The 13,364-nt window shown below is 50.8% G+C and overlaps 5 protein-coding genes across 5 annotated transcripts; 3 read left to right on the top strand and 2 right to left on the bottom strand.

Moving 5' to 3' along the window:
• Window positions 1-1,019: 1,019 nt before the first annotated feature.
• EPUS_00702 (uncharacterized protein) lies at window positions 1,020-3,037 on the bottom strand (the record flags this gene model as incomplete). The annotated part of the gene is made up of 2 exons (XM_007801482.1): window positions 1,020-1,834; window positions 1,900-3,037. 2 exons carry the CDS (start codon window positions 3,035-3,037, stop codon window positions 1,020-1,022), a joined length of 1,953 nt encoding a protein of 650 aa, XP_007799673.1.
• Window positions 3,038-4,324: 1,287 nt separating this feature from the next.
• On the top strand, window positions 4,325-5,320 carry EPUS_00701 (uncharacterized protein; the record flags this gene model as incomplete). Its single annotated transcript, XM_007801481.1, has 1 exon — window positions 4,325-5,320. One exon carries the CDS (start codon window positions 4,325-4,327, stop codon window positions 5,318-5,320), a length of 996 nt encoding a protein of 331 aa, XP_007799672.1.
• Window positions 5,321-6,656: 1,336 nt separating this feature from the next.
• On the top strand, window positions 6,657-9,424 carry EPUS_00700 (uncharacterized protein; the record flags this gene model as incomplete). The annotated part of the gene is made up of 3 exons (XM_007801480.1): window positions 6,657-6,663; window positions 6,746-7,323; window positions 7,382-9,424. The coding sequence occupies 3 exons, from the start codon at window positions 6,657-6,659 to the stop codon at window positions 9,422-9,424; spliced, it is 2,628 nt and encodes an 875-aa protein (XP_007799671.1).
• A 691-nt stretch (window positions 9,425-10,115) lies between these two features.
• On the bottom strand, window positions 10,116-11,819 carry EPUS_00699 (uncharacterized protein; the record flags this gene model as incomplete). The annotated part of the gene is made up of 1 exon (XM_007801479.1): window positions 10,116-11,819. One exon carries the CDS (start codon window positions 11,817-11,819, stop codon window positions 10,116-10,118), a length of 1,704 nt encoding a protein of 567 aa, XP_007799670.1.
• Window positions 11,820-12,106: 287 nt separating this feature from the next.
• On the top strand, window positions 12,107-13,040 carry EPUS_00698 (proteasome subunit alpha type 4; the record flags this gene model as incomplete). Its single annotated transcript, XM_007801478.1, has 4 exons — window positions 12,107-12,130; window positions 12,181-12,365; window positions 12,422-12,840; window positions 12,913-13,040. 4 exons carry the CDS (start codon window positions 12,107-12,109, stop codon window positions 13,038-13,040), a joined length of 756 nt encoding a protein of 251 aa, XP_007799669.1.
• Between the last annotated feature and the right edge of the window lie 324 nt (window positions 13,041-13,364).

Here is a 13,364-nt window from a genome sequence, read left to right as displayed (position 1 = left end):
GGGAGGGGCAGGTGCTACAGTAAGCTCGGTTAGGATGTATAGAGGGATAGAAAAGAAAGGATCATCATGTCATGGTCCGGAGGGAGGCCGCGGGTGCTTCTTCCAAGATGCTCTTCTTGTTGATATTCCGTGATACGTGATAATGATCGATTCCTTGAATCTGGAATCCCGCGCAGGTGAAGCTCCAAGCAAGCCGTAGCGCCACAGTTGTAGCCGAGGTGCTTCAAGCGGTACTTAAGTATGGACTGTAACTAACTACACCGTACCGGGTATGCTAAAAGCAACCGGGTGACCACTAACAAAGAACAACTGGAGCTTGTCTGAAACACAGCAAAGGCCAACGCAATCCTCGAGCCAATCAATTGCTTACTATCAACTCCCATCATGCGGTTTCTCTGCCATCCGACACCCGGCTACGTATTTGAGAATGCTTGAAACCAAGATCGCCATCCATTTCGTTCCAATATCAAACACCTAAGTTAGCTGAGTCTTGTCCCACTGGCGGCTGCGAAGGCGCACTACGCCATAACAATCATTTCAGGTAACCTGAAGGTTTTGAATATACCCTACCCCAGTTACTGGAACCAAATGGCGGACAGAACGAATTAAGCTACTCGTTACTGTGCAATGTTAACTGGACTAGTTAGATACGCAGCAAGAGCACAACTAACTATACAGCACATGTGAATGCATGTCTCAGCCGTTTCTCTCCTTCCGATGAACTCTCCCACCACCTTAGGGCCGCTCTCGACCATCTATCCTGGCCTGAGTCAGAAGTGTCTGCCACCACATTGCATCCCGTTTCTTGCGTGGACAAAGCATCCAAGGGCGAGTCTATCTGCAATGTTTCGATGACCACATGCGGCAGTTCCTCCTCGTGATACGTATTGGTAACGGATTCAAGGTCGGCTATCTTCCCTGGTAGACCATTGGTTCCTGCTGCAGGCCCCATTGCTTTTTGAAAGTGGAATCGCATAGCAGGTAGCACCACGGCGGCTTGTTCTCAGCTGGAAGATGCGTCATGGGGTTCTTTCCTGTGGCCAGTACGGTTCTTTGCTGGATTTTGCATGCGTAAGAACCAACTCCAGATCTGCCGCTGCCAACTTTCGGAGGCGTGTATCCAGGCTCATGTCCCCATCTAATTTCCTTCGAGTCCACACCCAAGGTTGCAAAGCTGCATTTTCGTCTTTACCTGCCCATATCCTGTCTAACCTGCTAGGGACGTTCATGCCAGGAACATAGACCTGCTCCAGAAACCAGCGCAGTCCCTTGATAGTTGACGGGATCCTCTTCAGCCTGCGGGACGTGCCGTATTTCAACGATGCTTGTATAAAGTTCAATGTCAGTTCAGCCCAGCTAAGAGCCTCATCAGCAGTTGAGCTTGCCGGGGGTTTGCGAAATTCTATTGTACCGTGTTCTCTCAAGCTCTCAAAATTCCAAGCGAAGCATTTGTCTCCACCTTTCTGGATTGACGTTATTAAATCGTAGGCATCTAGTTTTCGTTCTATTTCAGCAATGGACTCAGAGCGGGACAGCCCAGCTCGTGCTAAGCGAGGGCTATCCAGCCAGTTGCTTTGGCAGAACGGATTTCCTCTGCGTGCTTCAGGCATCAAAGCTTCAAAGGCTGGCTCAAAATGTATGACGGAGACTGCAACTCGCTTGAGGTCTTTCAAGTCGTAGTGTGGAACGAGCGAGACATGTATATGAGTGGCACACGAGTCACATGTGGTAATGGAATAGTGCTGTTCTAGGAAGTTCCAGATCGCTATGACATGGCGTCGCCACCCTGACAGTGGGTAGACGTCGAAAATCGGTGAGATCATCTCCAGTGGCCCTGAAGTAGGGTCAGCATCTATCCGCTTGTGTAGTCCCAGTACCTTCAAAGCAAGGGTGGCTTACATGGTGATTTCACCCCGGACTCTAGACTAGGCTCCTCGGCCATGGTCCACTTCGAGTAGTTATGAGCGCCATGGGGCGAGTCTAGAGTACGGTGCATACGACGATGTTTGTAACCCACTGCCCTGTTGTAGCTGCTGGCCAGCATGTTCACGAAGCTTCCGAGCTGAGCTGCATCATGCTTTGAGCTGAGCGCAGCGAGGAAAAACTCTGATTCGATACCAAGCCGCATGAAACGATATTCACCTGCGTGACCTACTGACGGTTCAGCATGTCTCCGAGAAGTGGCAGCTCTCGAAGGACCAGCAATTCTCGAAGTCGCAGCAGTCCTCAAACCCAAATCAGGACTTGGATGCTGAACCTGTGTCTCTGCCTCGCGTGACGAACTTCGCAAAAACCCAGAGGACCCGCCTTTTAGTGAACTGCTACCATCTGGCCACCTCCTATCATCCTCACGTATTGAGCAAAGCTGTCCCTTGCTCGTACCTCTAATCCGCTGCTGCGAGGATGCAGCTAAGGCTGGAAGTGCAACAGCCGGTCGCCTGGTCAAAGCGGCTGAATGGGATTCCCAGCTACTGGCGGCTGGCGGATTGATGGAGACCGCTGAACGGCTAGGCTGGGGCCTTGGCGAATCCATACGGGCAAAATGCCGGTCTCGAGCCGCAGAAACCCTTACAGGGTTGACAGATAGAGCCACTCGTGCACTAGCCGGATCATTTGGATCACACTGCGAGCCGAAAGTCCTGGACGGATTAGTTCGTGGAGGGCCAGCTCTCCTTTCAGCGAAGGCGTTCGAAGAGACTTGCGGAGGGTGTTGGCCACGCGCTGGGGTTGGGGTCGTGACTGTTACCACATCATTGCTTCCGGATGGGTTCGGTGACGATCTCTCTGATGTCGAGCCTTCTTCAGCTTTAGCATGACGAACGGGCTGTGGCCTAGGTGGGGTAACCTGCTGAGCGACTTGCGGGTTGTTTTCGTTGCGGAGCTCTACAAGAGGAGTAACAGTAGCTATGCCGGAGCTTGGATGTGAGTTTTGAGGAGCTTGCCTACGCAACGACGCTCCAGGCGAATGCAAAGGTCGTCGGCCGAAGCATTTCGTAACACACTCTTCTTCACTTCCACAAGAGCCAAGGCATCCCATCTCGTATCAAGACGGTGTCCAATAGCCGCTTCAACAGAACGAGTGGTAGGGGGCAATCCGTGAGAGAAAACAGTTCAGATCTTTCAAATCGAGGCATGCATGATAGAGGATTGACACTCGGACCATCCACAAGGGGAAAAAGGCTGTGCAATAGAGCACTCATACGTATATATTCGACAGTCTGTCGCCTCACCTCTGATCTATTTTGTAGCGAGAAATGTTCAGAGTCTGCCATAGCTTCAGAAAGCGCTGAACTAGAGTAGGGATGCGCCATCTCAAACACCAGCGTACCAGGTAGCAGTGGTGATGGAGTTGGTCTTGTGTTCTTTTGCTTCCTAGAGATGTGACTAGGGCACATGTGACAAAGCCCTCATGGAAGACAGACCCGGGCACCTGATACCATACTGCATTTTCGTGCGACATACTTGAGACAACTTGAAAGATCGTGGATGTGTCTGGAACGCATCGCCAAGATCGAAGCTTGGTGCGGATGAACGGGCTAACTACTAGTACGTAACTAGTAAGGCTTACTATCCACCGTGGTGCCCAAAATGGAACCCTGGTGAACCGTGTTTCACTATGAATGGCTCATACATCCATGACCAAGAACTGCCACTCGAAGGATACAGAGCTGCGTCTATGGCGGATAAAATCCAATGATCATTAGGCTCAGTTCACGGCAGTGCAGTGGATATGTACTCTTGCGGGTTTTCACCTTCATATCCCAAGTGAGCCAATACAGGGATGTTGTGAGTACCGGCAAAAAGCTCGCTTGTCTATCTTACTGTCTTGTAGTAGTCCTCCTCCATATCTCCTCAGGCGTTATAGGAGCATGGGACTCTGCATTCATCCTTTACGTTGGTAAGATAATATAGAGAAGTCAGTCAAGCACGCATGACACCGAAATAAGCAGAGTAACAGCATGTTCCATATAAAATCTTCCTGAGCTAATAATAGGGCCACATGGAAATCTCTCAACATGAACAACAGTTTGGATAAATGCAGCGGGAAATCATGCCATCAATGGTCTCCCTGCAGCACATACACATTGCTTTTTGAGGTCCTCGTGGCTCCACTTCTATCAAATGGTGTTAGTCTAGTGCTTTTGTGACTGAAAGGTTGTTGGAAATTTTCTTCAAGTTGATTCTTATCCAGAGAGATGACCCACCATACTGCATCTAACTAAATACAGTGAGTCATCTGGTAAAGGTACCAGGGAGTCAATATCGATACATCTATCCTTCTTGACCCTCGGTACCACACATTCGTTTCGTGCAGACTGACATGATGGAGTTTCTTGCTGAACTGGAATACATGGCTACAAATGTTGTGGACGAGCTGAATGCCGAATCTGAACACGATATTCAATCTATTGCAAGATGGCAAAGATTGTTTGCTTACACCCATGCAGAAGCTGCTGCGCATATTATGGATTACCGAGGCAATCTTTCACGTACAAGAGTATCTGATGAGCATTGGGACATTGTGCGTGCCGAAAAGGTGGCTGAAGGCTATGACCGGGAAGCCTATGAATATTCTATAGGCCTTAGAAAATTCAAGAGGCTCTTTACTACAATAACCGCAGACAGCCAGAAGCCGTCGACGTATCTTGTCAAGTTAGAAGGATCCTTGGCCAGTGCAGCAGAAATCCAGCGGGCAACAGGAATGACATCGGCGCCCACCCTCATCAGAGGCATTGGCGACGCAGGAGACGAAGCAAATTTTGTTCGTGTTGATGGCACCGCAAAGAAAGCTATTCTCGATAGTCTGGCTGGCACCACGTTTCAGCCAACATTTATCCGGATCTCTAAGGCTGAAAAGGCGCTGTCCGACTCATCCATGCATCCAATACTCGGTATTGACTCGACCCTTCCACAGCACCGATTAGACCATAGCGGCCCACCATTAACCTACTCGCCAGCCCAGGATCAGTACCCAGTATGGTATTTTGTCTATGGTTCTCTGGCTGATCCTGACGTTCTATCCCGGCTACTTTCGCTCTCTGAAACCCCAGATTTGAGGCCAGCTAGCATTTCAGGAGGCGTGCTCAGAACGTGGGCTGGAAAGTACAAAGCTCTTGTTGATGCTCCAAACTCCGAAGACGCCAGTGTATATGGATGCGCTTACCGAGTTGTATCGCGTGAACATGAAGAGGGGCTTCTATACTACGAAACGGAAAGGTATGAAGTGGTGAGATGTCTCATCGAAATGCGTAATGAGACGAAAGAGATTTTCATGGGTCTGACTTTCCGATTCGCAAATCACTCCCAGGACTTATTGTGAACAGCCACATAGTCACAACGAACTCTCCAGGATTCAAGGCAGGTTCTTGCAAACCTTTACTGTAACCCAGGAGCGCATCAAATACTCTTCTCCGTATACTTGAAACCTTTTTAGTAGATGGTCTGGGTCGACATCGACCCATCAAAGCAATACTTCGTGGAGAGTTCCTAGCTGAAGAGTCGTTTTGGAAGGAATAGCAGTGATTCATCTGAAGGAAAGAAGCAGAGCTTTCAGGCCAGTTTAAAGTAATTCCGCGCGCAGTCTGATCATTTCTATGGTGCTGCTCTTCTTCAATATGCAACTTGGCTTGTTAGCTAGTGCAACTAACTGTTCAATGCATGCTCTGGGGAGATATGCTAGACGGTATGGATGGTGGGCCAGCCGTATTGCGTCGTGTCTGGGCGTTAAAGGAAGCTCCACTGGCGGAATATAAACTTTCTCCCTGGCTGAAAGGGTTCTAGATACTTACTACTAGTACTACAGTAGGAGGCATAAGGATTGTTAGCATGAGCTAGTTATAGCTAGTTAGTTTTCGATACAAGAGTCTGGCGTTCTCGGAGCTATCATGAGTCTTGACCCTCACTAATCCTGGTTATTGGCTTTGTTCTGAGAGCTATTCAGACTAGTTAATATCGTTACAGTAAAGTGCATTTGTGTTACAGAGTAAGGCTGTGTTAAATACAAAATTTCTAGCTTGAAGCTAACAATACTTATGCCTCCTACCGTAGTAGTAGTAAACTTTAACTTAGCACGAGTAGATAGATTATTACCAAGCTTATCTTGACACAAGGTGGAGGCACGTGATGAAATTAGAGCTATCTCCTCTTTTGCGCACAGCTTCCGATGTCAACCACAACATGATCGCTTCATCCTCCTGCAAATCACATTGAACGGCCGACAGCTCACCGCATCAATTGTCACAAGGCTGGCAACAGGAAGCAGGCCAACATCTCTTTTGACCACGCCCACAACGTGCATAATCACGAAAGTATCATTTTGCGCCAACAATCCTGCTTCCTCAAGCTTTGTGCGGATTCGTGCAAGACATCGGGGTTTGAAACTGGTGGTTATATTGAAGCAGTTGGAAGAGCTGTCATTGTCTTGAACGGTTATTGGCTGGCTGGACGGTGTTAGGAATTGTTGTGGTGTTCAGCTCTCTGGTCTTGTGTTTCTGTTGGTTGCGCTCCTTGATAGTCTGCGCACCTCAAATCAACCACAACACTCCAGTACCCCGCTCTTTGCTGTTGTAGATCGGGAACCAAATAGTATCGTGATTGCGTGGCTTCATCACAGTCCCGCTGTAATCTGTGGGGTACACGTTCTGTGGCTTTGAATCATGGCTGGTAAGCTGTCCGCCATATCCCTACGGCCAGCTCATACACGTTGGCATCTTTTGCTTGACTCGCTGACAAATCTTTCTCGCAGATGAACCTCGACGGTCGGGGCGCGCTACCAAAGGCCAGTACACCAAAGATAGAGACATCGACGAAGATGCACCCAAGAAGAAAGGCAAAGGCAAAGGGCCAAAGACGAAAGAGCCTGAGGTACAAGATGAAGAAGATGAGATTATACGATGCGTATGCGGTCACTACGAAGAGGAAGAAGACACGCAGAGAGATATGATCTGTTGTGACAACTGCTCCGCCTGGCAGCACAACGACTGCATGCTATTGCCCTACCCACCTGAAGAAGCTCCTGATAAGTATTTCTGTGAGATATGCAAACCTGATGATCACAAGGAGCTGCTGGCCGCAATCGCCAGAGGCGAAAAACCCTGGGAGGAAGTGGCTAGAAAGAGAGAAGCTGCTGAAGCAGAGAAAGCGGCCAAGAAGAAAAAGGGTGGAAAGAGAGGTCGGAAGGCTGGATCACGGCCTAGTGAGGTTGTGTCTGAAGCCGGTCTGGAGGTTGACACCACACAAACACCAGGAAAGGATGTTGGTAGTGGCTCGGCAGGGCAGAAGCGCAAACATGAGGAGCCAGCCAATGGCGCCGGCGCCCTTCAGGTACGTAGCTTCACATGGGAACAATCATTGAGTGATTTGACTGATCTGACCCTATCAGGATTCTAAGAAGCAACGCCAGACTTCAGCACACCCAACCCCAACCCCAACCCCAACCTCTACCCATGGGCAAAACGGGGGTCACCCTATCCAGCAGAGGCGCAAGTCCAGTGGCATACAAACCCCATCCAGACAGAGCTCCAAACCTGAAGCTTCTAATGCTCAGGCTGCATCAAAAGTCGACGAACTGCCCGCACAGAGGAAGTCAGTAGCGGCCAACCTTGTGCGCATGTTCTCATCAGAAGCTGTGAATGCTCAGAAGCAAGGAAAATTTGGCATACCAGCTGGGCAAACTGCGGACGGCTTGGGGACTCAGCTAGGCCTGGGTGTGGAACATGCTTTGTATCACATTCTCTCTAATGGATCTGGAGAACCAAATGATGCCTATAAGTCTCAAGTAAGGACAATTATGTTCAACGTAAAAAAGAACGATGCCTTGAGAGATGGCTTGCTAGATGGCAGCATAACGGGACAACATCTTGCTAGAATGAGTCCTGAGGATATGGCAAGCAGAGAACAACAGCTACGAGACGCCAAGATCAAGCAAGAACAAGAGAAGCAGCATGTCATTGTACAGGAGCAAGGACCTCGAATCCGTCGAACCCACAAAGGGGAAGAATACGTCGATGAGACTCAACAAATCGCTGCTGAACCGGATGTTATGAATGCACCAGTGCGCCGGAGGGAGAGTGGTCTGGATCAAGACATGCGTGAGATGAAAAGCCCTACGACTCCTGTTCTAGGTGGGCCCAAATCACCAGATGGCAAACCACTTTCTATCAACACACAAGTCCGTCCTCGACCGTCCACAGACCCAGAACGGAAGTCCTCACAAACTTTCAACATTCAAGACGTCTGGTCGAGTGTCCAGGGTTCTCCAGACGGCGAGAGACCTGCGTTTCCACAAATCCCATACCAGAGCGGAGGCCAGCCACAAAGGACCAACCAGACAGCAGCTGATGCAGAAATTGACGCTCTCCTCAAAGACGAAGACATCGAGTCACCACCCTACTCACCCAAATCCTACGACGGCGACAACGCAATTATCTGGCGAGGATCCGTCAACATGAGCCCCGTCGCCAGGTTCCAGGCCTCAGCCCGGAAAGCCGCCGGCGCAGACGTTGAGAACCTCGGCCTTTCCTGGCAACAACTCATCCCCAATATCCTCACCATAGAGGGCCGGATCGACCCTGCCCGAGCAGACAGCTACCTCTGCGGCCTCCGCTACAGCTCCACCTCCGACGTCATTGTCGTCTCCCTACGCGCATCCGATATTCCCAACGAGCAACATCAATTCAACGTCCTGTTCAATTACTTCAAGACCCGTAACCGTTATGGCGTCGGCGTCAACCCCAGCAACTCGGCCATCAAGGATATCTACCTCATCCCATTGGAGGCGGGGAGCGAGAAGAAACCGGAATTGCTTCAATTGCTGGATAATGATAAGATTGAGACGCCCATCCAAGAGGATATGTTGCTCGTGCCGTTTGTGATTAAAACCAGCGAACTGAATGCAAACGCGATTGCAAATGTGACGACGCCGAGGGAACATCAGCCCATCGCTGCGAGTCCTATTGCCGGTGTTGGCGTAGGAGCAGGCCTGGGTGGTGCTACAGCTCCGACACCAGCACAGGCGGCCTACCCGACTCCTACACCTCCTCCCGCAACCGCAGCAGCAGCAGCAGCAGCAGCAGCAACGCAAAATCAGCAGCAAGCCACAAACCCCGCCCATCCACTTCAATACGGCTCACCACATCCTCCTCTACCCGCACCACTCCCAAACCCCACCCCCAGCGCCGCACCCGCCATCAACCCCTCCGCACAACAAGCAGGACCAGCACCATCAGGCCACGCCGCCGCTCACCTGATCCTCGGTCCCCACGCAGCCCAGTTACCCGCCGTACAGCAACTGCTCCTCCAAGCGCCCACAGCGGGCATCCCGGAATTCAACGTCGTGAGGGATTGCCTTGCTGAGAATCCGGTCGCGGGCCAGGACTTGGCCGTGCTGAGGGACATGTTGATGGCGAGGCAGGCTCCTGCTTAGATCGGTGAAGGCCCTTAGAGGGGTGGAGTTGGGGGAAGGGAGACGGATGTGTGCTGGTGATTTAATTGATTGGGCTGGCTGGCGGACTGAATCGTGAATCGTGAATGGCGGTACCCCTACCTGCGAAGATGATTCGTGCGTCTGTCACAGCTACTGCTCGTACTACTATCATCACTGGTCACTACTAGCTTTGTCAGATGGGCGGATGCATGGATGAATGAACGGGTAGTGGATATGGGCGCTTTGGCTGCTTTGGAAAGTATCCTCTGGTGTGGTGGGTTGGCTCTGCTTTACGGTGGTAGTTACTTCCTGCCAATTGACTGGTAGCACGCTCGGCATGTGGGAATGGTGCAGTGCCATACGTACCCTGGGCACGACGAACTTTGACGTACGTATGTACATACATACAGACAGCAGTTTGCAGTTGCGATGCGCGATGTCGAGGCTGCGGGAGACGCTCGCTCGACTCGGCGTACCGTAGCGTACCGTAGCGTAGCTTAGCTTAGCTTTTGCAAAATCAAGGCAGAGTCCTTTTCTTTCCGTCCTTCTTTTCTCTTGTGACGTGGTAGTTGCCCGGGACGGTGCGGTGGACTCGGCTCGAGGAAGCACCAGGTGAGTGGCTTGTGCACCAAACAGTCTCTTGGAATGATATGGTATGCTGTAGTTATTGAAGGAAGGTGACATGAAATGATCAGCTCGAAGCATTCCCCTCCGCAGCATTGCCCTCCATCTCCCTCAAATACGCCCTCAAACCTTCCCTGCCGCTGACTCTCAAGGCCTCCTCGATTTCTCTCTCCTCATCCCTCATCACCTCCTTGCCACGCCTCAAAGCACCCATCACCTTCCGCTTCTCCTCCTGAACCATCTTCTCCCGTTCCCTCAGTGCCTTCTCCCGTTTCTCGCGCTCTTCCGCTTTCTTATCTGCTTCGGATTGATCCGAGGCGGATGGGCCGGCGGCACTGGGGTCGAGGGGAAGGGATGGAAGAGTGGAGATGTAGGCTTCGATGAGTGGGTCGCGGGTTCGAGAGGGGAGCGAGATGTAGCGGAGGTCGGTGAGGATGGTTGCGGGGAGGGTGTCTGGTGTGGAGTTTCGGTGGAGATGTTCCAGGGGTATGCTTTTCATTAGGTCTTTCAGCGCGGTCCTTCGCGTGCTTTCTGGTAGTTTGAGGCGATTGATGTGGTCTCTGTACAATTTCTCACGTTCTTTGTCCGGTAGATGGGCGTCTTTCATTGCTTCTTCTTTCCGGTATTTGCGTTTGAATTCGGGCCAATACAGCTTTGGCGTTGCGTGTTCGTGCAGCAATCGCAGATATGGGATTCGGGGGTCTTTCTTCTCTTCTTTGGCGCGCTGCTCTTTCATTTCTTGTATCCGTTCCGTGCTCCATATTGTGAAGGCTTCTTTCCGAGTGCGCATGTTGGGGAGAGCGACATATCGCTCATCGTCTATGATGTGGCCCTGTTCGAGGACCTTCTCCCAAGTAGTGTATGGATTGATGGCATGGTCGGTGAGGAGATCATAAAAGAGTGCTCGAGAGTCATCAGCAGAAAGAGGCAGCCCGGTGTCGTATTCATCATCTTCACCGTTGCCGTACTCACCAGGGTCCAGCCCGTACTCTTGACCCATCTGTGCAAGCTGGTAGGCTATGTCTTCCTCGTTAAACTCCACCGGGCCAGATGGTTCTGATTGATGATTGGAATTGGTGCGCTGTTTCTTTGTTGGTCCTTCGATGGCATCAGGCTGTTCTAGATCAATGTTTTCATCATCCGTGACTTCAACATCTTCGTAGGAATCGCTGTCATCTGCTTCACGCTTATCTCCTTCGTTGTCCCGTTGGAGGGGAGGTAGGCGTGGTCTTGGCTCAGCTGTAGCTACTGCTTTAGGACCTTCTCCTTCGACGCTCAGTTTCTCTTCTTGCTCCTTCCGATCCATCTCAAACGTCGCCAGGAGGACATCTTGAGGGAATTTCCAGAAACTTTCGTTCTTCTCCGGGTTGTGAACGAATCGTCTTCCCAGCTTTGTGGTCACAAGAATCCATGGCTCACATCCTGGTATAGTCTTCTTCTTCTTAGGCCGATCCTGTTGATGTTGACGGCGAGAACGGTCTTGATATGACAAGCCACCTCGGAAGCTTCCCCCATACTCAGACCTCTGAGGTGGTTCGAAACTGCCAGCAGTCTGGCCGGGAATTTGACCATGCAGAGTCGGCGTCGCGGTATGGTCTATGAAGAAAGGAGTTGCGGAAGGTGCTGCAGGCCGAGTGTAAGTAGACTGCTTAGTCTCTGCATTGTAGTAATAGCTGTGTCCTGTTGGAGCTTTATGCTCAGTCCAGCCTGGAGGGAGGGCGGGCTCATTGGAGTTTGCCGGACCTGCTGCTCTATGAGTAGACTTAAGCATTTGAAATTTGAAGCCTGGATGTAACAGCAGCAGTGCTGATACAAGTGAAGTATCCTTCCACTGGGCATCAGCAAAATATTTACTCTCTGCGGAGAGTTTGACTGCGGGTGTTCCACTCCTCCGATTGGTCCAAGTTTTTCGAGCAACGCGTGAAGCGATGCCTACTTACTCACCTTGGCTACATAGCTCATCCATCCGCATCTCTTCCCCTACGATGCCATTGAACCCCTAACTTCCACGACTGAACCTCAGAGAACTGCTTCCACTCCGTGAACATTCCAAGCACAATGTCGCGAAGATACGACTCTCGAGTTTGTCATTCTGTCGCTCCGGAGCCAGGGTGTTGCTAATCCATCATCAGACCACAATCTTCTCTCCAGAAGGACGGTTATATCAAGTCGAGTATGCTCTAGAAGCTATATCACATGCTGGGACAGCTCTTGGAATATTGGCACAAGATGGGATAGTCCTTGCAGCCGAACGGAAGGTTACTAGCAAGCTACTCGAGCAAGATACATCGGCTGAGAAGCTTTACATCCTCAATGAGTAAGACTCCAAATCACTCGTCCGGTTCGTCGCCTCTTCCTGACTTCGTTACCTAGCAACATGATCTGCGCAGTTGCTGGAATGACTGCTGACGCCAACATCTTAATCAATTACGCCCGTCAAGCCGCGCAAAGATATCTCCTTACCTACAACGAGGACATCCCCTGCGAGCAACTAGTTCGCCGCCTATGCGATCTAAAGCAAAGCTACACTCAGCATGGAGGTCTTAGGCCATTCGGCGTGTCGTTCATCTATGCTGGTTGGGACCCACAAAGACAGTTTCAGCTATACCAAAGTAATCCCAGTGGTAACTATGGAGGTTGGAAGGCGACCAGTGTCGGCGCAAACAATGCCAGTGCCCAAAGTCTATTAAAACAGGATTACAAGGAAGACTGCGATTTGAAAGAGGCTTGCGGGATGGCGGTGAAAGTGCTCAGCAAGACCATGGATTCCACCAAATTGAGCAGCGAGAAGAGTACGTATTCTCTACGCAGCTGTGGAGCTCGCCTTGGGCCATGTACCATGTTGCTGACATTTGATTCTCCAGTCGAGTTTGCAACGGTTGGAAAAACAAAAGATGGGGTCATCTATCACCACTTGTGGTCGGGTGATGAGATCATGGCACTTCTCAAGGAACACGGCCTGGCGAAAGAAGAGGAACAAGAAACGGGCTGAGCTTGCTGGGGAGGATTTCCAGCTTTCACAGATAAGTTCTCGACCTCCTGCATCGTGTCAAGATCCGAGCATGATGGTGTTTGGAGGCATTCAGCATGGCATCATGGCATATACCACGGTCGACCGTACGAAGATCGTCTGAAGATCGTCTGAAGCACATCGGACACCGTGAAAGTGAAAGCGTGCTCATCATCAGTGCCTGTGACAGTGTTGCCAAATAGGGGTAAGCGATTGGTCGTCAATGCTCAGATCTGCGCCTATGCAGCGTTCCCTTCTTCACGGCCCGGCTCGTCCCGCCTAAGGTCAACCTCATCTTATCTCGTT

Source organism: Endocarpon pusillum (assembly GCF_000464535.1).
Source record: "Endocarpon pusillum Z07020 unplaced genomic scaffold scaffold1300, whole genome shotgun sequence".
Taxonomy (NCBI): Eukaryota; Fungi; Ascomycota; class Eurotiomycetes; order Verrucariales; family Verrucariaceae; genus Endocarpon; species Endocarpon pusillum.
The sequence above is the reverse complement of the archived record's forward strand: the minus strand, read 5'-3'. Positions and strand labels throughout refer to the sequence as shown.